The 27,938-nt window shown below is 44.4% G+C and overlaps 1 protein-coding gene across 1 annotated transcript in view; it reads right to left on the bottom strand.

Annotated features, from left to right (window-relative positions):
- Positions 1-27,938, bottom strand: part of SPON1 (spondin 1) — a 254,714-nt gene that overhangs the window by 223,590 nt on the left and 3,186 nt on the right. Inside the window, exon 2 of the mRNA XM_040638841.1 lies at positions 10,547-10,653. Within this exon, the coding sequence (XP_040494775.1) occupies positions 10,547-10,653 (107 nt within the window). The remainder of the gene's footprint in view (positions 1-10,546; positions 10,654-27,938) is intronic.

Here is a 27,938-nt window from a genome sequence, read left to right as displayed (position 1 = left end):
TATTTCGCAGCCATAAAAAAGGATAAGATCTTGCCATTTGTGATAACATGCATAGACCTAGAGGATATTACGCTAAGTCAGACAGAGAAAGACAAATACCACATGCTTTTACTTATATGTGGACTCTAAAAACAAAACAAATGAATAAACAAAAAGCAGAAAAAAACCCATAAATACAAGAGAACAAACTGATGGTTGCCAGAGGGGAGGGGTGGGCAGATGGGCAAAATGGCTGAAGGAGAGTGAGAGATACAAGCTTCTAATTATGGAATGAGTAAGTCACAGGGATGAAAGGTACAGCATAGGGAATACAGTCAATGGTATTGTAATAGCGCTGTATGGGGACAGATGTGAACACAGCATAAGGTAGAGAGTTATCATATCACTATGTTGTACACCTGAAACTGATGTAACATTGTGTGCAAGCTACACCTCAATTAAAAAAATTAAAAATAAAAATTTAAAAGTGAAAATAGAGGCTCCTGCCTGGCTCAGTCAGAAGAGCATGTGACTCTTGATCTCGGGGTTGTAAGTTTGAGCTCCACATTGGGTGTAGAGATTACGTAAAAATAAAATCTTTAAAAATAATAATAAAAAAAGTGAACAATAAGGATGAGAGGATTGCAAGGCTATGCAGTGCTTACTGGCATTTTTAAGCTACTTAATACATATCTGATAAAAGTTCTTTGGGGGCAGTCACAGTTCTATATTGTCTGCTAAACAATTCTACAATGTATTTAAAAATGATTTCCAGACCTTTAGAAAGATAGATGTGGGGGGCGCCTGGGTGGCACAGCGGTTAAGCGTCTGCCTTCGGCTCAGGGCGTGATCCCGGCGTTATGGGATCGAGCCCCACATCAGGCTCCTCCGCTATGAGCCTGCTTCTTCCTCTCCCACTCCCCCTGCTTGTGTTCCCTCTCTCGCTGGCTGTCTCTGTCTCTGTCAAATAAATAAATAAAATCTTTAAAAAAAAAAAAAAAAAGAAAGAAAGATAGATGTGGAAACAAAACTAGTTCCCATGCAAGAAAGCGGGAGACCAACTAATGCCCACAAAAAGTGGGAAGGGCCAGAAATTCCAGCAGCAAGTCATCCATCAATTTGGAAAACATTTATCAACTGGCCAGAGTGCCAAGCCTTTGGGAGGCCGTGGGAATACAGAGATGGCCACGGCCCAGATTTCTGTCGCTCTGCAGAATTGTGGAGGGGAACAGGGATTTAACACATCAGGGCCACAGGGTGTGAAGAACCAGAATAAAGGGAGGTGCCAAGCGTGTGGGAGCTCAGAGATGGGGTCAGGGCCCAGACACCAGATGGGATGGAAGTAGGACATGGGGGTCAGGGGTGATGGTATGGGAAGGGCCTGTGAGGTGATAAACCCCCATGTGTTCTCTGGAACGTCCCTGAGAGGATTTTAGGGGACAAGTAGTCAACTTCTGGGTATCTCTCCCCCACTTCTGCTCCTGGAGCTACACAAGATGCTGAATAGACGAGATAGTACAGAGTCTGTCCTCACGTGTTTCCATCCCTGTCCACTGCTGTTTGTGGCCCTGTGCCCTTTGTCACGTTTCTATTTCACTCTAGTACTACCTGGCCTGTGTGATGTGGATGAGAATAGTGCCTACCTCATGGGATGGGTCAGAAACGGACAGGATATTGGTACATTTATTTATGTATGTGACAAGTGTGTGCTGAGTGCCTGTTGGCTGTGCTGTCATGAAAGAAATAGATGGTCCTATTGTCGTGGAACTTAAAGCTAAGAACTAGACTAGTTCATACCTGGAGGCAATAGTCATGGTTTCCTGTGTCTGCACATTTCCCCGTGTGCAGCCTTCGTCGAAGTATCATTTGAACCAGTTTTCAGTGAAGCTGCTGTGTGGGAGGAGGTCACAAAGCCAGTAATAGAGCCTAGCCAACCACCTAGCACCCTCCTTGACCAGAGTTTTGCATTTATTCACTGGGTATCCTGGATCCAGCAACACTGACATTTTTCAATTTTACTTTATAGCTTTCTCAATCATATGACAATGAAGACAGAAAGAGTTAGTCAAGCCTGTCTCTCCCCTCACTGGTGGAGTCAGACAGACAGTGGGTTGGTTATACCTCAGAAGGGATGTCTGCTCACGTCTACAGAGGGATGGGGTTTGTGATTCACTGGCCACAGAGACCTGGAAAGGGCACCGAGCTGCTGGCTCAGGAGGAAGAGACATTGAGGGTCCACTGCATCCTGGCACTGTGTTGGGAATTCTACATAAATCATCTCCTCTGATTCTCAAAATAACCTTGAACATCCCTATTTTATAGATAAAGGAACTAAGATTTCAAAGAAATTAAGTGACTTTTTCACCCAGCTGTAGAGGCAGAATCTGAGCCCAGGTCTGCTGACTCCAAAACCATGATCTTCCTACACACCCAGTATATATTGTAAATAGAAAAGTTAAGCTAGAATTGGAAGAATAATGGGATACATGGTCCTTTTTGAGGAAGAAAATCAGCCTAGAAATAGGAATGCTTTCTTCTGTCATAATAACCGATGTGCCCACCAGTGACGCTGTCAAATTCCAAATGACCACCTCTAGAAATAGAGGAGCTAACATATACATATACGTGTGTGTGTGTGTGTGCGTGCACGCGCCTGCACGTGTAGAGAGAAAGAGAGGCTTTGGTTTAACCCTGTAATTTAATTGTTGAAATTAATAATAAGGAAATGCTCAAAGATACTAACAAAGATTTATGTGTTGTGTTCATTGCAGTGGCTTTTTTGGGAGTAAAGCGAGAAAACTAAAGAAGGAAAACTGGAACTAACTTGCCCAACAACAGACGAATAGTTAAATAAATTATAATTCAATAGAATAGTGGAGTATTATAAAGCCATTAAAATTCATGCTGTGGAATAATGTTTAATTGCATTGAAATATACTCATAATATAATGTTCATGAAAAATAAAAGAGGATATAAGACCCTATATATAGTTTGGTTCCAATATTTGTTGAACAACTACATATATGCATCTATATTTAAAATCTGGGAGGAAATGTACCCAAATGTTAGTAATGATTGTCTATAAGATGACATTTTTTATTTCTTCTTTATCCTTCTCAGTATTTATCCTTTTCTGGATAAAATGATAAAAAAAATGTATCATTTTCCAACAAGGGTGTGCTCTGTTGCTCCAGTCCCCTCAGAGCATGTGGTTCTCAGACTTAGTCCTTGCTTGCTTGGAAGGAAAGTGCTTTTCGTCCTTCCTGGTAGCAGACACCAGAGATTGGGGCTGTGGAAGCCTGAGGAGCCAATGTCTACCCCAGGCATTCACAAGGCAAACTGCTTCTCACTCTTCTTACAAATGATTTTACATAGTAATTTTTAAAAAGAAAGCTAAGCGTTAAACAAGAGGTATTGTCATTGCTTTTAAAATGGGTTCTTTTGATGGTTCTTTTAGAATCACGTCCCCACAGAGGCATTTTATACCAAGTAAGTTCCTGAAGGTGAGGGGCTGGCATAGTGTGTCTTTCATCCCCTGGTTCGTTCGTTCATTCATTCATTCATTCATTCATTCACGTAAGAAAACTTACTGTGTCCTTGCTGGGCTCTCTGCACTAATCAAAGATGATATAGTGAAACATTAAATAGGGAAAGTTTTAAAACAGAGGTCTGAGGAAAGAGTATAGCAGTCTTCATACATCCCCTTCATCTTCACCCCTTGTCTACCTGTACGCTTCAACCACCCAAAGAGACAACTCAAAGTAATCCCCTCTATAAATGTCCTTTCTCTCCTCCTAAATCGGCACTCACACCTCACTTCCTGAAGATGCCTGTTTTCTTATCTGTACACATGCAGCAATTCTAGCACCTACCCTGTTGCAATATGGTTCTTTCTATATAGTTCTTATCCACTTGCTTAACGTGCTTCCATAAATTCAAGTCTCTTCTTATACATGTGCAGTTGGCTTACTCTATGTCACAGGGGGGAAAGGATAGAATTTCCCTAGGGTAAACAAATGAGAGCACCCCGATATCTAAAGAAGTAAATATCTAGGTGTTCCTATAACCCACTTGGGATCCTCCAGTATACATAGCATACCAGGGTTGGGAAGTTCTGCTGTAGATCTTGACCTCCTGATACCAGGGGCCAGGCCTTCATTATTCAGCTCAGTATGCCCAGAGCCTAGTGTGTTTGTAATTAGTGCTTTCACTAATTCATCTCAGCCAGCACTTACTGAGTGTCCACCATGTGCCAGGTATGGTGCTGATTGTTAGAAATATACTAGTGAACAAAACAGATACGGTTTTGCCCTACAATTTGGTAGGGGCAGAGCAATGTTAAACAAACAACCCTACAAACAAATACATAACTATAAGTTGTAAAAACTACTCTGAAGGAAAAGTACAGAGTGCTATGAATGCTAAGGAACTATCTGAATGAATGAATGAGTGAATGAATGAATGAAAATGCTATATTTTACACTGTAATATTTGTTCACTAGGAAGGTATAATCTATATATATATAGAGAGAGAATATTATGAGCTCTCAGGATGGATTAAGAATCCCATAAGACAATCTAACTCCTGTGTTTATGCTCCCATGATGTGTCCTAAGATCTCATTAGTTTTTCATGGTGCTATCTCATAGGGGCCTCATTCTGAACTTACAGACAACTAAAAATCCTAAGGTATTTTGTTGTTGTTTGTTTAATGTGCTGCCATAAATTCAACTATCTCTCTTTGTACACATGCAATTGGTTATTTGGACCTTAGGAGGTGACTTTCTGTGTTCCTCCATTAGCTTTCATCTTACTAGATCTGGTCTCTCAACTTGACCTATGTCAAACCTACGACTGGGGATTGCCCCAATCCTAGTCCTGACATGGGAATATATAGTCCCCTTCATGTCAGTGGGTGTGGTTACCATGATGAAATGCCCATATCAGGTTGTTGAAAGGAGTGCTGAGTGGAATTTTATGATCACCTTTGCAATAGATATCAAAAACATTAAAATGTCCATATCCTTCGCATTTGTAATTATAGTTCTGGGAATCTACTCTAGCAACATATTACCAAACAAGGAAAAACATATGCAAAAGATGTTTTTAGTCCATTATTTATAATAGTGAATGGCAGACTGAAAAATCCTAGTATCTTGTAAAGGGCATGATTAAGCTTAGGTGGCTAAAACAAGAGAAAATTTTCCTATAAACTAAGAAAATTCCTAAGAATTTTGGGCTTGCAATGGCATTTTATTTTTAGAAAAGTGTGTCCAAACCTCTTTGAGCCTCTCACATAGCTCAGGACCTATTAGATGCTAATACAGATTATTAATGAAGAGAAAATGAAAACAGGTTAGAAACAGGTGATTAAGAATATAGAATAATTAGGGGCGCCTGGGTGGCACAGCGGTTAAGCGTCTGCCTTCGGCTCAGGGTGTGATCCCGGCGTTACAGGATCGAGCCCCACATCAGGCTCCTCCGCTGTGAGCCTGCTTCTTCCTCTCCCACTCCCCCTGCTTGTGTTCCCTCTCTCGCTGGCTGTCTCTATCTCTGTTGAATAAATTAAAAAAAACTTAAAAAAAAAAGAATATAGAATAATTAGTTATTAGAAAGATACTTGTGCGTATGGTATCGATATGGGATCTTCTCAGGCAAACAACCCTTTCTAAATGAAGCCTTCTTCCTTTGATTGGCAGACCTAAGCTGGTTGATGCACACAGGCCTTAAGAATAAAATAAAGAGATAGTATTATAAATTAGCAGCTTCAAATTTTGTCAATAAATATTTGAGTGTTTATTCCATGTGGGGCACAGTTGGAGGTACCGGGGATACGGCAGCAAACGAGACCAATAAAAATCCCTAGCTCGTGGAGCTTATAATTTAATGGAAGGGGGCAGAGAACAGCCAAGTTGCCCAGTAAAATGGCACATCATATGGCAATAAAGGCAACAGGACAAAAATTCAGTGGGGAAGAAGGCTAGGAAGTCCAGCCCAGGAGTTGAAGGGAGGGGAGGAGGTTTCAGATAAGGTGATCCAGATGGCCTCCCTGAGAAAGGGCCCTCTGAGCAGAGACATGAAGCAAGTGGGGGAATGTGCTGGACAGTTGGCTGGGCCCGGAGCATTCCAGGGAGTCACTGGGTTTCAGCAATACAATTTTAAAGGATTAGTGGGTTACTTGTGTACAAGCAGTCCATCCCCCGCATTCCTTGTCACTTTCAATTAACCATAAGTACACCCAGCTCGCTCATCAAAGAGAGATCCCCATGTCTCTCCCTTCTGGCAGCCACAGACAGATACCCTCGTTGGTGCCAAGGCTCCAATCCCGGACCCGCTGTTGGAAGCGGAGGAGCAGCCCACCCCCTTTTCCTTGCGCCTTCTGCCGCGTGGTGAGAGCTCGACTCTGTACCCAGTCGCCCCGTTCCCTCACCTGCTGAGTCTAAAGGGGCATTAAAATTCACATTTGTTTATACCTGGTGAGTCTGTACGCTCTGTGTAAGGGCTCACTCATGTAGAAGCAAAATCACCCACTCTGAGAGCCACTCTTTAGAACTAAGAATGTAATCTTTGACCAGATTTAAAGAATATAAAAATTTTGTTGTTGTGAAGTCTGCAAAAGTGTGGTGTTTGGAGTGAGGATGTTAACAAAGAAGTAGATCTAAATATTCGTTAATCACTACGCGTATGTTTTTAAAATCACCATGGCCTTTGCGGTTTCTGTTCACCTGCTCGTGTTCTGGCTGGCGACTCGCTGCCACACCTGTTGGCAGCAGGGGTAATGTAAGGTACAGTTCCAAGGAGGACACCGTCAGCTGCAGGGAACAGGTCTGTGTCTGTTTTTCTCACCTCCGTCACCCCCAGTGCCTACCTCAGTGCCTGGCATGCAGGAGGCGCTCCATAAATGCTCATGAATAAATGAGTGACACCCAAGATGACAGCTTTGGTAGACAGAGAAACGATGGGTAGGCTAGAGTGGGAGGGGCAAGTACAGAGACCACGGTGTCTGAAGCAGGAGAGGGCAGACCGAGGTATGGGCATGATTCCTCCCCCTCCAATCTCTGAGACAAGGGGAACCGAAGTGGAGTGTGCATTTAACGCACAAGGGCAGGGCTGGGGCAGGGACAGGAAGCGTGAGAACATCACTGGCACACAGTTTGGCCCATCTCTCCCACGTAGATGTTGGATTCCTTTGGTCAATTTACTTAGCACCTTGGAGACTCAGTTTCATCCTCTGGAAAATGGGGGTAACAACACTGACCCCACAGGGTTGTTGTGAGAATGAAGGAGGATAATGCATATAAAGCCCTTGGCACAGAGACTTTCACCATAAAAAAGTCATAGTAGACCCTCATGTTTTCACCACTTAACATGGACACATTGAGAAGCAGTGTAGACCGTGGTTGGGAGCAGGGACCTGGAGCCAGACTGGCTGAGTCTGAATCCCAGCTTTATCACTCAGAGCTGAGTGGTCTTAAGAAAGTTACTTAATTGCTCTGTGCCACAATTCCCTCATCTGTGAAAAACAGGACAACAATGCCCATCTCATAGTCTTGCTCTGAGGATTAAATCAGTTAATAAATGTAAACCACTTAGAACAGTATCTGGCACACAAGCATTATTACTGTCTGCTTGGTGTTTTTTGTATTTGTTTCCCACTTTGATTCCTCTAGGGCTGGTGGAAGCAGCGAGGCTATGTGGGAGCAGACGGATATGTTGTTCATGTTGGACAGGCTTGATGCAGGTCTCATTTCAGCACTGGTTCTCAAACTTGAGCAGACCCTGGATTCACCCTGAGGCCTGTTAAAGCACGGGTCATGGAGACCCCCACCCTCAGAGTTCCTCATTCAGTAGGTCTGGGTGGGGCTTGAGATTTGTTATTTCTAACAAGTTCCCAGATGGTGCTGATGCTGCTAATCTAGGGACCACACTCTGAGAACCATCGTGATGTAACAAGAAAGGATGTCCAAAGCTCCAAAAGAAGGAAGAAGGAAGGATGCATAGAGATAGGAGTTCTGGAAAATTCCAAATAGGACTGAGTAACGGACACTAGTGGGAAGAATGTGTTCATTTATTCATTCAACAAACATCTACTCACTGCCCACTGTGAGCTGGGCCCTGTATTCACCCATCAGTTGAAAGGACCAAGATTTAGTGGAGTAGAAAGGACAGTGAGTTAGAGAGGACTATCAACTTATCAAATTAAAACAGAAAAGCCTTTAAAGGAATAAGCCACGTAACTCCTCATGCCTAACTCTACATCATATTCCCCTTAGGCCTAACTCAGGCATCGTGTGTACATGTGCATGTGTGTGTGTGATAGAATATATATGAAATAGACCATTCTAACCATTTTAAGTGCACAGTTCAGTGACGTCAAGTACATTCACATTTTCATGCAGTCATCACCCCTGACCCCCTCCAGAATGTTTTTTCATCTCCCAAACTGAAACTCTATACCTGTTCATCAGTAATTCCCTAGTCCCTTTTCCCCTACATCCCTTGGCAGCTACCATTGGACTTCCTGTTTCTCTGGATTTGACTACTCTCCGTCCCTCACGTAAGTGGAATCATACAGTATGTGTCCTTTTGTGACTGGCTTATTTCACTTCACACAGTGTCTTCAAGGTTCACTTACGTTGTAGCGTGTGTCGGAATTTCTTTCCTTTTTAAGAATTCACATTGCACTGTATGAATACACCACATTTGTTTATCCATTCTTGCATCAGTGGATGTTTGGGCTGTTTACACCTTTTGGCTACTGTGAACAGTGCTACTATGAACAGGGTGTACAAATATCTGTTTGAATTCTGATTTCAACTCTTTTGAGTATACATCTCTAAGCTTCACTTTAAAGCAGATAAATTTTGTTTGGGTGAAAATTAAGGTCACACGTCCCCCATCCCACCCTCCACCTCTTCCCTTCATAGAACTTTACCCCTCCTGACACTCAGGTACCCAGATCTCTCAGCTGCCTGAATCTGAAAAATCATCCACACCTCCAGGTTAATTAGCACAAGGCCCAGGGGAATATATCTCAATGCTTTGTGGGCTGAATGCATGCATGAATCTCCCTTTCACTATGATGACAACCTGTCCAAACACACTTGTGCCAGGAGCTTATTCAGTACTATTCAGAGATTCAACAATTTACTCTCTGGAATCAGACACCTGGTGGAGGAACCTGGACTTACTATTCACTAGCTGTTCAAGCAAATGATTTAGTCTTGCTGGTTTCAACTTCCTGATCCATAAAATAGGGATACTAGTTCCTACTTGGTTGTTTGGAGAATCAAAGTGAGATGAAGTACACTAATTAAATTAAGATAAACCAAAATAAGGTAAAGAACTTAACCTAACACCTGGCATATGGTCAGAACCCTGCAAATATTGGGCATCGTTAGTATTATAATTGGGTAACGTCTTCAGATCTATGCCAAGAAAGTTTCTGCTACCAAAGTATACAGAAGGACATTACAATGAACATGGAATTAACAGTCCCACTAGGCCAGAGGCCCAGAAGCCTAAACAATGGACAGTTTTTAAGACACGGGATTCAAAAATTACTATCTGGCTACAAAAAATTACAAGATGTCTTTGGATGGGGAAGATATTTTGGGGCGGGGTCCTCTGTGGCACCCACAACTGCACCAGAGTCCCCAGCAGTCAACTATGGGTGTAAGTATTTTTGAGTTTTTTTCCTTCTGAGTTTGCAAAAGGCAGATAAAAAACGGATTCTAGAACAATGGAAATTTGAGATGAGAAATGGTTACAGCCAATTTGGCCAGGCCTCCTCCTAGGATGGCCCCAATCCTTCTGGGACATGTTCTCACGACTGGATGGCCTTTTTTCTAAACCTCTGAAAGGGGATGATGTTCCCGCCACTTCCCTTGGAAGAATATTCCACGGTGAAATATGACTCACTGTCAGGGCCCTTGCCTTTGCGATTCTCTTTCTTCTCGTGACCCACTTTCGTCTTGCTGTGCCCTTTTCCACAAAGTCAAACACAGCCTCCCCTGGAGGAGGTTGCTCTGTGAGGACTGACATTTAAAGACCATTACCACCTCTCACACTCAGCCCTGTTCATTTAGCCAAGCAAAGCATGTTTAATTCTTTTAATCTCCTCTCATAAATCAGTCTCTTCGTTCCCTTCATAGTCCTTCTCCTGTGCTTCGTATTCCTTCCAGTCTGGCCATCCTAAGCTCTTGTTCCGTTTACATTTGAGAATTGCCAATCACGAAACGGCTCTCAGGAAAGACAGCCGGCCCTGCCAGGGCTCGGAGTGCTCCCACAAGGCTGGGCTGTCTGCTGCCCGCAGGCACTGTGAGCCCAGACGAGAGCCCTGCCTGCTGGCCAGACCCGAAGGCCTTCAGGCATATGCTGCCTACTCCATTATGTGTCTTTCAAATGGACCTGACCCACCGTGCCTGTGGTCACGGGAAGTGCCCGAGAAGCCACCTCAGGCACTTGAGTCTCTGCTGTCACTCAAGCTCCTCCGTATGTCCACCTTTCACCTGGCTTCCACCCACAAGGGCACGAGGGCCACGGAGGAGCCCAGAGGCGTCTTACCTGGAAGGTCCCCGCGTGGTCTTCTTCCTTATCACCCTCTCTGTTCTCTTTGAGGGCAATTAACGTGAATCCTCTGAAGTAGGAGGGAGGGGCAGCTGAAAGCGTTACTGTGGGGAGAGAAGAAAGCAGATCAGAAGCATGGGAATTAGCTGGCTTCCATTCGACAAATGGATGTTCTCGAGTTCTCCATCAATACACCACACCTGTGGGCTGGAGGGGCAGAGGACAGTGGAAAAGCCTCATCCCTCTGAGTCGTGAACTATCGCTCTCCACTCTGCTCCCCCTTACATTTCAGAACCTGCAAAATGCCTCAACTACGATCTCAGTTGGGCCTCCCTGAACCAACGAAGGCTTTGGTGAGCTCCCTCCCAGTATCCACCATTTGATAAAGATAGTCCCTGGTCAGCAACCCCAACCTTGATAGCTATCTAATGTTACACTTCCATTAGACTGGTCCAAGAGCAATCTAGCCGCTCACAGCACAAACTCCCTTACGAAGTCATTTGGGGGCACAGACTGCTGGGTGTTTTCCAAAACATACTTCCTTTTTCTTGTGGGCTCTTAGCTAGACCACATTCCCAGCCTCCCTTGAAGGTCAGTCTGTTTGCACCCTCGTTCTGCCAAGGGAAAGCACGTACAGACATGATGTGTGCCACTTCCTGCCTGGCCCATACAACCTTTCCACAGGATCCTCCATTCTTCCTCTCCCACCTATGGCTGCAGAATGCAGGGGGATCCAGCAGAAGGCTCTGGTGTCCTGGAAGAAGATGGTGGAGTCACAAGATGGAAGGAACCTGGGTTTCTAAATAACGACACAGAGACTCACCCACTGACCAGAAACATCCATATTGTACTTTGCATGAACTAGAAATAAACTTATATTGTGGGGGATTGTTTGTTACAGCAGCTGGAGTTATGAATCTACATTATACCCTTCCTCCTCACATCTACCCAGATAACTATGTTTCATGGAAATCTAGCTCCAGGGCCTTCTCAGCAATGACGGGCACCCTTTCCTTTGTATCCCCAATCTCCTGAGATGGAAATCCTTTACTGCAATTTTTGCACTGCATTGCAATTGTCTTTTTACCTGCCTTCTCCACTGGACTGTGACTTATGCTGGAGAGGAACTCATTTTAATTCCCTTTGTATCCCTAGCACCTAGCACAGAGCCTGGCATCTAATAAATGCTCAATTCAAGTTTCTTGAAATGTGTATAAGTTGATATTTAAATTACTATGTGGGTTAAAGTGCTATGATTCTGGCCTTTAAACATGGAATTATAGACTATTAGAGCCTCAAGCCTATCCCAAGAATCCTCGATTCCAGCCTTCTAATTTCATAGACAGGAAACAAAGACACAGAGAGGTCAACAGACAGCCCACGTAGTAAGGTAGTAAGACCACCCAGAGGCAGACTTAGGGCCAGACTCCCTCCCCAGATTAACTTCTGCCAGAATTATACATAGTGAGAATATTTGTGATAGTGTGGGTATTCCACAAGGGCTAAGTTTTGAAATTTTAAAAATCAATTCACTTAACATATAACATTTATGTGATTCTGATAAGCAACCCCCTGTCAGGGAAGGATTTCTAGTCTTCTAGTTTCAGTCCTAAAAAATAAAGGACCCCGAACCCCCCAAACTAAAACAACCGTCTTAGATAAGGCAGCAGTGGTCACAATGACATCTCAGGGAAGGACTCTGAGACACGAAGATTGCAAATCTCATGCTATAAAGGATCAGTTCATCCCACAACAGTAATAGAGCATCCTGATTGGCTACTGATGTCTAGAAAAGGTCAGATAGACCTTCCTAGTAAGGAAGAGAAGGTGAGAGAAAAGCACAGTAAAATAGAGTCAGGAAAGTATGGTGCTCAACAGCGGCCAGCAGAAAATGATGACTGTGATGTCAGAAGAAAGAGCTGAGCTCTCTGACGGATAGACTGACAGCCCTAGAGCAGGCTGAGGCTATCTAGAGTGGGGTAGCAAATGAACAACAAAACAAAACAGAAACAGACTCATGGTTACAGAGAACAACCTGGTGGTTGTCAGAGGGGAGTGGAGTGGGGGGATGGTGAAATAGGGGAAGAAGATTAAAAGGTACAAACTTCCAATTATAAAATAAATAAGACACGGAGATACAACACATAGCATAGGGAATATAGTTAATAATATTGTAAAAACTTTGTATAGCGATAGACAGTAGCTAGATTTATCATGGTGATTGCTTTGTAATGCACAGAAATGTTGAATCACTATGTTGTACACCTGAAACTAACAGAATATTGTATGTCAACTGCACTTCAATTAAAAAAAAAACCTACAGGTGGGCCTAATAACAGCACTTACCTCAAAGTACCAGTGTGAAGCATAAATGAATTAATACATGCAAAGTTCTTAAAATCCTGCCTGGAATATAATAGGCACTTAATAAATATTAGCTCTTATTATCAGTGATGAGATTATCACATCGCATTTTGAGCATAAGTGTTTGTTTACCTACTCGTTCAAGTCCTTCAGAAGCAAGAACCACATCTAAGCTCGGCACAGTGATTAGCACAGAGTTGATGTGCAATTAAGTTTACTGAATTGTGTTCATGGACTAGTAAACTCAGTATTATAAAGATGTCAGTTCTTCTCAAACTGATTTATAGATTTAGTGCAATCTAAATTAAATTGCTGTCATGTTTTTTGTGAAATGACAGGTTGATTCTAAAATGTATATGAAAATGCAAAGGGCCAAGAATGTCTAAGGCAATCTCAAGAAGAAGTGAAAAGTTGGTGGGCTTGTACTACCACATATCAAGACTTATGCAGCTACAGAAGTTCCACCAGTGTAATTCTAGAAAGGAAAGGAAAAGAGGCCAATTGTATAGCTTGGGGTCCAGGAAAAGTTCCACAAGTACCTGGAAATATGATGTACGATTAAGGAGACCAACTGCAGAGCTGTTGGGGGAAAAGACAATTATCTTCAGCAGAGCTGCTGGGGCAACTGGATAACTAGGTAGAAACAGGTGAATCTTGGTCTTACACATCATACACAAACTAAACTTCACACGGATGGCAGAGCTAAATGTGAAGAACAAAACAACAGAGCTTTCAGAAGTTGGCCGAGGATAAAATATGAATGACCTTGGAGTCAGAAAGATTTTTTAAACAGGACATAAAAAAAACACACCACTGACAATAAAGGAGAAGATATATAAATGGGATGATATAAAAATTTTGCTCAAGAAAAGACACCATTAGGAACAAGTATGGCAGAGTGTGGAAGACGGTATTTGCAATGCATTTAACCGCAATTGACTTTAATCCAAAGCATATAAAAACTCTTTCAGATCAATAAGAAAAAGAGACAACCCAATAAAGGAAAAACAGGCAAAACACATGAACTAATACTTCATAAAAGAAGGTGCCCACATGGCCAAAGAGCATAGGAAAAGACACTCGACCTCGTTAGTGAACGGGGAGATCAAAATTACTGCATTTCCATCAGATTGACTAAACGTAAAAGGATTAACAATACCAAAGGTTAACTGGAACTTTCACACATCGGTGAACCGAAAATAAGCAATTTTCACTGGAAAACTCTTTGGCAGTATTTACTGAGGCTGAACACATACATACCCTATGAGCCAGTAAAGCCACTCTAAATCAACAGGAATGCATACAGATGTGTACCACACAACACCTACCAGAAGATCCACAGTAGCATGGTATTGGCACCCAAACAGAAACACTCAATGTGCATCATCAGTAGGATGCATATGTAAGTTGTGGCATCTTCGTATAAGTGAATGCACTGAAGTCATGAAAATGGAGGAATTACTACTACATACAACCACAGGGATGAATCTCATCAACATAATCGAGTGGAAGAAGACGCACAAAATAATACAGAAGCTGTGCGTCTTCTTTGCCTTGAGATTTATATAAAGTCCAAAAACAGACCAAGGAATCTATGATGGCGGAGGCCAGGACAGCAGTTACACATGCGGCCAAGTGGAGTGAGAAGTGAGCTGGAGGGGCACCAGCGATGCCTCTGAAGTGCTGATCATGTTCTGTTTCTCCATCTGGGGGCCGGCTGCAGGAGGGTATTCCGCATGTGATAATTCACTAAGCTGCGTGATTTGTGAACTTTCCCATAGGTAAGTTATATTTTGATAAAAATGTTATTAAATAATGTTTCCGAATGATAAATATTCACCTTCTTGTACATCTGGGTAGTGCACGTAAAGGGCTAACCATAAACTCAGCTTCCCAGAGTGCTGTATTCTGTTGGTTCAGAAACACTGGGGGCGAACTCTACCTCACTGAATACAAGCCACAAGATGGAGGCTCTGGGGGCTGAACTCAGGGCGGGGCTTCGATCTCTAATTATCACTGGTGATGATGGTAGTACACAGTGTAATCTGAAGGAAGAGAGGAGATCCGATCCCTCCAGAGAACCCCATTATATGACTCTTTCCTGAAAGAAACAAATGTGCAGTATGTTCTGAGTCCCAGTAATGACTGAAGATGACAGCTTGGCCATAAATAATAGAATCTTCTCTCTAATGACTCCTCCCAAGTGCCTCCCAAGAGAGGCCATTAAGAGACCCAAGAAATTCAAGAAAAAATGCTTATGAAGGATTAAAAAAAAAAAAAAAAGGTCCATTCAGAGCCATCCTGGGAGCACATCCAGGGAACTGGTTAAGAGCAAGATTTCGGATGAGCATCCTAGAGCTATCATTTATTAATTATGTGACCTCTGGCAAGTTATTTCACCTCCCTGTTTCCTCATTTTTAAAAAGAAGTTAATGATTTTGCCTTCCTTGTAGGAAGGTGGAGAGGATTAAATAAACATTTATCCCAGAGCCTGGCATAAAAGGATTCTAGAGCGGTAACGGATGCTGGCGGTGGTGCTGGTGACGTTGGGGCTGAAGAAGATACGAGGAAGGTGATGATTATGATGATAAGTTCATGAGGCTCAGCGGGCTGATGAACCAACAATGGGTTTCAAAAAGCTGGTCCTCAGGGACACTCATTGAACCACCAAAGAAAAACTGTAGGAGGTGCCAATGAAGGACCATTGAGAGGACTGGGGTGGGGATACTCCTTACAGGATTGGGGGACAATCCTCACAGGGCCAGGTTATGGGGAGGTCTGGAGTAAGTGCTTAAACTGAACAGTTTTCCTGCAGCTCATCACACCCAATATAGGGTTTGCTGTGAAGCCCTCTCAGCCCCACACACTATATACCCTTTCAAAACTCCTTCCCTTTTTCAGAAATCCTCTCACCCAACTTGAAGTACATACTTATTTGTGAATTAGATATTAAACGCTGGTCTCCCCTAATAATCTGTTAGCTCCATGAGAGTAGAGACCAAGTCTGTCTTAAGCTGCACTGTATTTTTCACATTTAGTGTGCCTTTTAACACACTGTAAATGCTCAATAAAGACTCACTGAATGAATGAAAGAAAAGGTATTCATTTATCTTCAATGCGTAGTTTGCTCCTTCCTGCTCTGGTCCCTTTTCCAAAGTTCCCCTGGGTTACTATGTGTAGTATGTCAGCCTCCCTCATCCTTTTGTTACTGAGCAAATTTTTCTGTGCCAGCCCAGGGCTCTGCCCCTGGAGACACAGAGAAAAGACATGGCCTCTCCCTCTAGGAGCATATAGTCTAAGAGCTGGGAAGAAAAGACATATTGGCAGGTATTTTTTATAACATATGATGGGTGTTATGGAGGTAGGAACAAAGTGCTCTGGGATCCCAGAGGAGGGAGCAACTGGGTCTAATACGGGAGTCAGAGGAGACTTCAAGGAGGAGGTGGCATTTGAGCTCCAAGTCGAATAAGGAATAGGAGTTTGTCCAGTGGACGAGAGGACTAACAGCACTCCAGGTAGAGAGAAAGGCATGATGAGCCAGTCTTGGCCTTGGAAACCAGAAGCAATTCTGTATTTCATAAAACACAAACTAGGAGGGAGAGTATGCTAAGAGGTCAGGGGAAGAAGGTGACTGGGATAGAAACTTAAAAGCCTTCAAAGCCTTGGGATACCACCCTGGAGGTGATGAGGGGGTCTTGAGGGGTTTGAGTTAGGGAATATCATATTCAGATTTCTGTTTTAGGAAGATGAGGCTGGAAGTTGTATGATTACTGAATAATAGCCCTTCCCTAAAAACCAGTGGCAAGGGTCTCTCTGGCCTGCCTTGCTTGTATGAGGACCTGTGTTTCACATAGGAGCGAGCCTGGCCTTAAATCTCTACGCAAGGTTGAGTTCTCCCCATCCTTGGGTACACTGGCCATATGCAAACCCCAATTCCCAAATAGCTTCCTTTGAATGTCGGTGTGTCAACCATCTAACACAAACTTTGATGACCTGTTACCCAATTCATCTGTTGTGCCTATCACCCTCACTGGAGCTCATCCAGTACCATCATGCTCCCCACTCTGCCTTTGGGTTTCAGACTCCCCAGCTCAAACCTCGGTGAAAAGATCCTGAACCAGACCACAGCTCCACCCCAGGACCAGCGCCTGCCATCTACCTGCTAAATGTTACTGAGATGCCCCAGTCTTCAGGTCCCACACATCAACTACAGGGAACTTTATCTCCTGCCTTAGCTTGCAACAGGGGGCTTACTGGAGCAGTCCACGAGCCACAGTGGTCACCTCCCTGCTCTTCATGACGTTCAGAGAGCCAGGAAGCTGCAACTCACATGCTTCACTTAGAAATTGGCACAACAATTGAGCCCACCCAGCCAGGATCAGGCAGGAGATGCTGGTGATGGGTTGACAGATGGCAAGACAGGGCTTAGAGTCCAAAGGTGAGCAAGTGTGTACAGTGGTGTTGTCTTACCCTGTTCCCCTGGATGGTCTTCTTCAGCCAGTGTTCCAGCATTCCCAGCCGGAGATGAGACATCTCCCATTCCAAATGAAATAGCACACATATCTAAAAATCGAAAACTGTTTTTCTATAATGGATGTAGGAAACAAATCTGGGTTCAAATCCCCCCTGTTTACTATGTGTAATCTTTAACAAGTTACTTAACCTCTCATGGTCTCAGTTTCTAATCTCCTGTAAAATGGCAGTAATAGCATTTATCTCATATTGTTATTATGACAAGTAATGAATTAATATTTGTAATAGTAAGTATATATAAATGTTAAACTAATAAGATGTCTTAAAAATAAATCATTCTCTTCTATAAAATAGGGATCATCATCATCTCATGAGTTTGTTATAAGGATTAGAGGAGAGAACGTATACAAAGCACATTGTAACTGCTCAATAGCAGCTCATTCTTTCCCCCATGTGCTACCTCTTCATGGGATAGCTGGGAGCCAGATGAATGAGTCCTGAGATGAACATTATTTGGACAGGAAGAGGGGTGGGTGGGAAGAAAGCTCCTGGGGACTTGGAGATGTGTCAGCAGAGAATGTAGCTGGGAACATGGGTAAGGGCAGGTAGCACCAAGGACCACACACTGTCTGGGAGCCCCACTTCTTCCCCTACTCAGATGATGGGATCTTTGGGGCTGGCAACAATAGTACCCCGTCTCCCTCCTGAAACATAATGTCACAGAAGTGACTATGACCCAAATTTAGTCTCCAATGCCCCAGTCCCTTGGGTCTGTGACCAAGATGGACCAACCAGAATGCTTCTCTGAGATTTTCCAATTTGGAAGTAAAGGGAGAAGGGCTTTTTCTTTAGTTACAGAACTAACTGAAAGGCTTTTCATTCAAGGTTGGCAGCTCTCCTCCTTGTTATTTGGAGAAAGTTATCTATAGTAAGAAAAATGAGGACAACCCATAGAAACACAGCCAAGAGATAAAGGATGGGAGGAGTTAGACCAGGTGGAAGGAAGGGGTGAAAAGGAGAGAATCCTTTCGGGTCCCTAGATCCATTTATACCTAATGCCAGACCCACCCCTAGACTTTCCAATATGGGACTCAATAATTCTCTTTTTGCTTTACTTAGTTGACTTTGTTTCTGTCACGTTGCATGGAAAGAGCCTTCACTAATTCTGAAACAAAGAAAGAAAAATAATTCTGGCTATACTATATGATTCCTTAGCAGGCTAGGGAAAAAGTATCTGTGGCTAAACTGAGGTGGCTGACCAGGAAGGTGGCAGTTGGTACTTAAATGTCACTGAGATGACAGCAAATCAGTTGACTTCAAAACTATTAACTAGATGCCAACTTTAGGGAAAAACTCAAGGGATGTCAAAGGAGCTCTGACCTGCTCAACTATTCTTATCAGCTTTGATAAAGCTTTCTAAGACTGCTTATCAAAATTGTAGATAACCCAAAATTAGATTATGTGGTTACGTCACTCAGTGACAGAATCCAGATTCAGGAGTGGTTGACACCTACAGGGATGGGCCCAAACATGCGGGATTAAGTCTGAGGAAGACTAAGACTAAGTCATGAGGAATCGTGACAAGTCCAATCTTAGGTTCAAGAACCAGTCGCACCAGTATAGGGAGAGAAGGGAAGCAAGTAAGCCTTCCCAGCAGTTCACGGAATTTTTGCTGGCTACAAGCTCAGCGTGATCCCAGAGTACAGCACCACTGCCAAAATAGCAAACACAAGACCTGGCAAGCTTAACACAAACACAGTGTTCAGGACAAAGGGAGATAATCCTTCCCCATGTTCCATCCCTATCACAGCACATCTGGAGTACAAAGTGCAAGGGGACAAGAAACAGCATCCTAGAAAGAATGGCCGAAGAAAGGGGCCATTTGAGTCAGAAGAGACGTCAGAGTTGGTATCCCTCCACAAACACCTCAAGGGCTGACCTATGGCCAAGGGGAGACCTTATTTGCTCATCTCCAAAGAACAGAACCTGGACCGATGAGTGGAAGTTACATGGAAGGGAAATGTGGGCAAGAGAAAAGTACAACCAGCTCAGCCATGGCTCAGACTCTGCCAGTTTGGGAGTGTTGTCACCTAAAGGAAGCTCACGATGCTTCTCTCCCCACCACTCCATGGCCGAGGCAGGGGAAGGCTGCTATCATTCCAGCTTTGAGGACATTCTACTGGCCACTCCACTTGTGTCTCACTGCAACAGGAGAGGGCAGTGATGTGAGCAGTGCTAACGTAAGTGGAGCATGGAAGGCTGCGGTGGGGCAGGAGAGGCTGTGATGAGGAAGCATGTTCATAGGGAAGTGACCACCTTTGGGCCTCCTTCTCTTCGTGTCTCCCCATCTTGTTTAAAAAGAAAAAAAGGGGGGGGGCACCTGGGTGGCTCAGTCAGGTAAGCATCTGATTCTTGATTTTGGCTCAGGTCATGATCTCAAGGTCATGAGATCGAGCCCCATGCTGAGCCCCACATCAGGCTCTGTGCTGGGCGTGGAGCCTGCTTAGGAGTCTCTCTCTCCCTCTCTATTACAAAAAAAAAAAAAAAAGACATATTATAGATTTCTGGAATCCAGTCCTTTGTTTGGGTTGGGTGCAGTGAAGCTATAACTTTCCAAGTAATTCTGATGCATGGCTAAATTTGGAAACCACACAAATGACCCCACCGAGTGCTGATTCCAGGGAAAGCAACTTAATAACTGGTGTCTAGGTTTGATGGATCAACAATCCTCTCTGCTCTCTTTTCCATTCAGTCAGAGCCAGTGTCTGAAGCTGGGAGCCCCTTCCCTTCGTTCTTTGGCCTGCCGCCCTTCTGCTCTTCACCTCGAACCACCGATGACCCAACTTTCCAGCATGCCTATCTCCTTCCTCCCAACAGTCTTCACCTGGGATGCAAGCATTTGCTTGACCTCACCCCTCACCCCCCACCCCCAGCCAATGCCCCCAGGGCACGGGGCATCCTTTCTCTCTGCTGCTACCACCTGGAGCTTCCTCCTTGCTGTTGGTCCCCAACCCTGGTCTCACTTCTCTGGCTGAGAGAGAAACGCTTTCTCTTTCTCCCATCTAGCTCTCTTAGAGGGAGATCTCACACCAGGAGTCTTCTTTTTTTTTTTCCCCAAGAATAATGATTTAGTGCCTGTTATGTCCACAGACTGTTCTGGGTGCTAGAAATAAATGGCAAGTAAGAAAGATACAGTCCTTGCTCTCATTAAGTTCATATTCTAGCTTGAGGAGGTAGATGATGTACAAGATAATTTCCGAGAGTGATTATGGGCTATGATGAAAATAAAATCCGGCAAAAGTAATGGGAAACATAAATTGGTAGTCAGAGAAGCCTCTTTAAAGGGATAAAATCTGAGCTGAAACTTAAAAGCAAGGGGCGAGCCACACAAAGATATGGGCATGACCATTCTAGTCATGGGGAAGAGCATGTACAAAGGGCCTGGCGTGGGAATGAGCTTGGTGTGTTTGGAAAATTCAAAGGGTAGTGTTGCAGCTGTGGGGAGAAAGAAAAGGAAGGAAAGAAAATGAAGAAGGATGAAGAGAAGGAGAAAGAGAAAAGGAGAAGGGGAGGACAAAGAGGAGGATCATAAGAGCTTCCTATAGCACCTAGAATCACCATCCAGTTTTTATGACCTGTTCTGAGTGTGCCCATCCTCCCACACTCCTATCCCCCACACATGGTGGCTTGTGCTGGGAGCCCTTCCCTGCCCTCCTGTTGTCTCATGAAGTCCATGAGGCCTATCTGCAAATATCTGAGCCACAACTGTAGATAGGGTTTGAGTTATTTCCCATGTGTCTCCTGGGCCTCTGCTAATCCGTTGATGTGTTTAAGTTTTCCGGAACTTCTCATGGAAGTTTTGAATATTCTGTGAAAGTTAGAAGCTTTGTCTATGTTGAGCTCACAAGGATGTCTGGTGATGTCACCTAACTTCTTACCCTTCCCATTCCGGCCTCAACTCCAGCCTAGCCAAGACACCCTGTAAAAGTGGGAAATGTATACCAGCAAGAGCTGGCCGGCCAGGTGGAAAGCGTTATGGGATGTGGTGAGCGCCCTGATATTGTAGGTGCCTATGACATCATCACACACAACTGTATGCTGTCGGAAGAAAAATAGAGGAAAGAACACTTTTGATAATTTGGGCCACTTGCCACCCCATTCAATGCATGCACGTGCTTGAGTGTGTGTGAGAGGAGACTTTTGTCCCCTCACTCCTTCATAGTGAGTATTTTGTACCTGTCACATCAGTGGTTGAGGACAAGCAAATTGCTTGTTCTTCCTGTTATCTAGTTGAGGGAGCACTGGTCCCTTCCAATGGTGGAAGGACAATTAGAAGTGCTGGACTTACTGAGAAATGTTGGTTCGCTTCTATTCCCCACTAGCAGAACAGTCTGGAAGGGGACACAAATAAGGCTGCATTGCATCTAGTACCCATGTTGTTTACGTACAATTTGAAAGGATTTTTAAGGAATTATTTTGACTTGTGGGCTCTTTGCTTTCCAAAGTGCCTCTTGAACCTAACCCTCAAGTAAGATGGGACTCCAGTCTCCTCAAATTGTCTTTCATTTTCATTCTGAATATATATCCTAGTGAGCTTTTGTTTCTTCTCTTTTAGTTTCTTTTCCCTTCTCCTCCTCCTCCCTCTTCCTCCTTCTTCCTGCCTCTCCCTCTCTTCTTCCTTCTCCTCCACTTCCTCTTCTCTCTCTCGTTTTCTTGTTTTATCCACTTCCTCCTTCATTCCTTTCTTTCCTTATAGCTTCCTCCTCTATTGAGGGAGAGGGCAAGAGAGAACAGGCTACTCTGACAGATTGGCCCCTTTTTTCTTCTCATTATAAAACCTATCAACACCACACACACACGCACACACACACACGCACGCACGCACATGCACACGCATGCACAGCAACACTTCTTTCCCTACAGACTCATTTAGCAAGTATATCAACTTCACATGCTGTTGAGAAGACCATCTAGATACCTTTCACTGAGTGAGAGAACTTGAAATACTGTGTTTTTATATGACTATGCGTTAAAACATGCGGCACAGATAGCTGACTGTCCCTTTAAAATGTCCCACTTTCACCTTTGTCCTTTTGGTAAAACGACAACAACAACAACAACAAATCCTTTCCCCAAGTTTTAGCTGGGCATGTGGCTGCCCAGTTAAATGTTCTATTTCCCAGGCTCCCTTGCAGCTAGGTGTACTGAAGTCACTAAATTCTTACCAGTGGAGTGTGGTGGGATGTGCTGGGCACCATTCTGGTTCACATCATGAAAAAGAAAGTTGCCTGCTGACTGGAACCCAGATGTGTTGGTAGTGAGCCGGCTGTAACCAGTCGGATGAGCACCCCCACAACAGTGCTGTCCAGTAGACATAAGCTCAAGGCAGGTGAAATTCATTGTATTTGTTAACAAGTATCCGGTAGGGATAAGTATAAAACAAGTAAAATTAATTTTAATACTATGCCTTATTTGACCTAATATATACAATTATCACTTCAATGTGTAATCAATATAAAAAATTATTGGGAAGTTTATTTTTTCTTTCATCCTAATTTTCCCACAACCAGTGTGTACTTGACACTCACAGCACATCTCGATTTGGACTTGCTACGTTTCAGGTGCCGTAACTCATGGCCACTACCGGACAGCAGGGTGCTAGGGGACTGGCAGAGCAACCCAACAGAGGGAATCTGGGTGCCTGGGTGACCCTGTGAGCAAAGCTGTCCATCCTCTTAGACTCCCCCTTTACCTCTTATTTAAAACACTGTATTTCAGGGTCTCTTTGAAACACAAGCTTAACCTGTATCTTGACTAACATAAGACGGTAAGAGGCTTTCCTCCCTGACAGAAATTAATATTGACCTGCATCTGACACGCTATAGAACAAGCAAATGGAGAGTTATAGTAAAAAGTTCTTGATATATCAGCCCATGTTTGTGACCATATCACCAATTACACCCTATCGTTCCAGTTGAGTCAGTTGGCAGAAATGGCATGACAACTTTACCGTGTATGGGGGGGGGGTACCCAAGTTCTAGCCTTGACAAATGCCTATTTGATATGCTTTCATTTTTTGGTATGTTTTGATTTTTTTTTTTTTTTGCATTTCATGAAACTCAAAGCAGTAAGCAATCTATTTTAATTTTTATTATCAATCTGAACTAAATACTTATTAAAGGAGGGCAAAGTTTAAAAAATAAAGTTACATGATAAAAAAGAGGGGAATGGTAGAAGAGGAGAGGTGGGACGGGTGACTTACAGGTAATTACAATATCATCAGCAGTACTTAATTTTTTAAAACCCCACTAGATCAGAAATAGTTGATTTAAAAGACCTTATCCAGTTTAAATTTCTCAGATTCTCCATATGTACTTTACAAATACATAATTTTGTAGGCATGGTAGTATAAATCTGCATGTAAAAATAAAGCAACCATCAAATTAGGGTTTTTTTCCTATCCAATTTGTTTCTGTTTCCCCACAAACAAAAGGAATTGGCTAAAGATTGACAAGGTTGTTCATGTTTCTAAATTAATTCTCTGGTTTATGAGGAAATGCAATCCTGAAGTCTATAAAAAGAAAAAAAAAGCAAATGTAAATAAGGAGCCATCACTTTATACTTTGTATCCCAAGATATGTCAGTTATTACCTTGAAATGTTACTCCTTTCCTTCAGTGAAGACTCACCATCCAGAAGGCCAAGGGTAGCTAGAGTGAATTCATTTTATTCCCCCTTCATGTTCATGTGTCAATACAGAAGGCTGGTTAAGAACACAGCTTTAGGAGTCAGACATCCCTTAGTTTGTATCCTGACTCCACTTATTATTAGCTGTGTGATCATGGGCAAGTTACTAAACCTCTCTGAGACTTAGTCTTCTCATCTGTAAAATAGAATAACAATAAATTGCCTCTAAGTACTGTAAAGAATAAGTGAGATGAGTAGGAAGTACCTAACACAATGTCTCATCCGAGGTCGCTGCCAAGTATTTTTCTATTTCCAAAATAATTGTCTTATTATATATATATTTTTTTGAGCACTTACTCTATGACATGACAGGTTTGGTTTTTTTTTGTGTTTTTTTTTTTAAACGGGGATTATTTCTTTTTTCTTTTTTTTTTAAGATTTTATTTATTTATTTGACAGAGACAGCCAGCGAGAGAGGGAACACAAGCAGGGGGAGTGGGAGAGGAAGAAGCAGGCTCATAGCAGAGGAGCCTGATGTGGGGCTCGATCCCATAACGCCGGGATCATGCCCTGAGCCGAAGGCAGACGCTTAACTGCTGTGCCACCCAGTCTCCCCAAACGGATTATTTCTGACGCCCACAGCAATGCTGTAAGGGTTGGGGAAGCACTCTCACTTTACAGCTGGAGAAATTGTGGCTCAGAGAGAAGTGGCCTGCCTGAGATCACACAGTGAATATATGACTGAGCAGAAATTGAAACAGACCCAGTCAACATCAAAGCCTGTGCTCTTTCTACCAGACTGAGATGGGGCTCTCCAGGACACCCACCCCTATGGCATTGTGTGCCCCAGAGTGGGACAAAGAAAGAGAAAGCCAAGCAGCTTTGGAGGTCTCCAAACCTCCCGGTTTAGAATAAATCCCCCAATTATCCTTGAAGTTGGACAAGCTTTTGAAATCTCAACTGGACATTTTTTTCCCATCAAGTTCCTTGAAATTTCCCTTTAAAGAGCATCTAGGAAAAGCCACTCTCATTAGCCAGGGTCTGGCTTTATTTTCCTAATAAACAGACCTTTAGTCAGACAAAAGAGCCTCTTTTATTTTCAATCAATTCTTGAACATTTCAGCTGATTTTCTTCTATTTGGCTTGAAATTGTGATCTGGGAATGGCTGGTCCTGCAAACTGTCCTCCTATAAGGGAAGCCCCTTGAGGATCCTCAACTTGTTATTTTTAATTACTGTAATCTCCTTGTCAAAGGAGGCCATGGTCAGAAACAGAGCAGGCCTTTCAGAGCTTTCTAAAGCACAATTATTGCCAAGGGAGGGGGGACATGGGGAAGCGGGAGGGAGAGTAGAGAGAAGTGGTGGGAGAGAGAAGGAAGTCAATATAGTACTAACAACTTGGAAAAGCCTGAATAATAATCTCCATTGGATCCTGGCTGTTGAGAAGAAACGCCATGTTTTCATAAATATAAAGATATATATTTTTAACAGTGACCATTTTAATCCAGTGTAGAACACCTAAAAGAGATCCTGGGTGGGGGACATGGAGAGCAGAAGCTATTCAGGGATAAACTGGAATTCTGGGGACAAAGATTCCAGGCAGGAAAACAAGCCATTGATTCCAAGGCTTGTGAGGGTCTCTAACTCAAGACAAAGTAAAAAAAGCAACTCGAACACCAGGGGAATTTTAACTCCCACAGCCCTGAGTCAATACCCTGAACAGAATGCATTCGATTTACTTTTAACATAATTATTCTTAGAAAGTATAAGCCAACAGAAAATGTCACGAACTAGGAGAGCGCCCTTTTCTTCCTAACTTGGAGTAGTGGAATCAGGTTTGCTAATCTCAGAGTATTTACTCAGAAGTCCTGAGCATGTTTCCTGCAACACCTTCCTTTCAAGATCTCTCAGGCACCAGAAGGGAGAAAAAGAGACTGCGGGCCAACAGCCTGAGTGGGGAGTCACAGTCCAAAAGGCTAATGTTTAGGTTAGAAAAACCTGTAGGTGAAAGTCTAGTGCTCCCCTCTTCCCTAGGCCATGGACACTCTGGCAGTCGTGGAAACCTGCCAATCATGTGAATACCAAGTGCCCCTGTTTCCCAGGGCTGGGGTAACCCCTGCCAATGCTCAGCCCACATGGAGGATTTGTGCAGGAAGAAATGCCTGGTAGGACCCTCGGCATGGGCCCCTGACTTGCCTAAATCACCTAAAAACATCCTCTTGCACTTATATTAAGAACAATCTTAGGCTAGTGGAGAAATCATTCATTCACTCATTCCATTAATTCATAAGGATCCAGATAGCCACCATTCACTGGTAGATTGGACCAAGGAGTGCTGAGAACACCTACTCTTAATCACAGGCACACACATCAAAAACAAATCTGACTAGGCACATCCCTCGGCTATTAAACCAATAAGGGCCTCATATCCAACTCAAACAAACTTGTACTGGGGACCTCAGGCACACTCATCTTTGTCAACTCTTTTACTCCCTACAACCACCAGAGCGGTTGGATAAATAGCTACTTCCACTGCTGGGAAAGAAGTTCAGTGAAATTAAAGGACTTGCACAAGGTCACACAGCCACTAAAGCCAAGTCCGTCTGACTCTTTCCCTGCCACGTGGAGCTTGGGGGGGAACCCAGGTCCTCGGTTTTGGTGAGGCCTCAAGAGACCGAGGGCGGGTACGCCCTCCTCGCTCCAGTCCACGGAGAGGGCTGGCTGTCTCCCAGCTCCTCGGAAAGGCTGTGGCCGCACCCGCAGCCCCGCTACCCCCGCCGACTCCCTCGCGAGTTGGCCCGGGGGTTCTTTCTCCACTCTGTACCGAGGGTCCCGCCTCCCGGAGCGCTGGGGTCAGAGGGGCTCGCCACGCACTGAGCGCCGCCACGTGCGGGGGGCGCCAGGAAGCCGTTCTGGGAAGCTCCAGGTGGACAAAGTCTGGGACACGATCCCGGAAAACCGGGAGAAGCATTCTGAGAAGGGTAGTGCCTGCTGATGGCGGCCTGTGCGGCCGGGGCGCCCGCTGACAGTGGCCCAAACTTTCTCCAGTGTTCTCCCACCGCTTCCTCCTGCAGCGCTCTGGGAACCCGGAAGGCGGGGGGTGCAAGGGCGGCGGCTTCGAGCCCACCAGCTGCCGCCAAGACCATCTCTTGCCTGCAAGGCACCAGGGCTCACTTAACGAAGAGGTGGGGGGCCTTGCAGCCCGTCACTCCCCGCCCGCGGAGCCCAAGGTGAGACCGGGCAGCCTTCCTTGCCTGCCCCAGGTCCTGTCTCCCAACTGGAGAACGGCGGCTGCTGCGCGCGGAAAAGCTGTCTGGGGAAAATGATGGGCGGCGGAGAGAGGCGGTGGGCGGTGGGGATGGAATCAGGGGGCTTCAGGTCTGCGCGGGTCGAGCGGCTCTCCCGGCTCTCCCGCCCAGGACGCGTTCACCTGCTTGGACCTTCCCTCCCCGCGCTCCTGAAAGCCCGCGCTCCGCCGGGAAGCGTAGGCGCTACATTCCCCCCCACGCAGAGCCTCGGGGTGGCTGAAGCCAGGGTCCCCCGGCCTCCACAGAGCAGGCCTCGGGAATACGGGCTTCCTTTTCCGTCTCCACTGAGTTTCCCTTCCCATTTCGAACCCACACAGAGCTACTCGGAGGCCCATTCCATTGGGAGCCTGTCCTAGAAATCCAGACTCTTCTCCCTCGCCTGGGACCATCAGAAAATAATTTGGAGTTCTTTCCAGGGACCCTTCCGAAAGCTTCAGGCTCTTCCTCCCCTCCTCCCCGTGCCCGGGACCAGTCAAGGGGGAAGCCGAAGTCCCTTTTCCTGAAGGCATCTGTCCGAGGAAGCTGGAGTGACCATCCCGGGGGTGGTCTGAGAGAAGCT

Source organism: Ursus maritimus, unplaced genomic scaffold, assembly GCF_017311325.1.
Source record: "Ursus maritimus isolate PB19 unplaced genomic scaffold, ASM1731132v1 scaffold_23, whole genome shotgun sequence".
NCBI lineage: Eukaryota > Metazoa > Chordata > Mammalia > Carnivora > Ursidae > Ursus > Ursus maritimus.
Note: the sequence above shows the minus strand (reverse complement) of the source record. Positions and strands in the feature narration are given on the sequence as shown.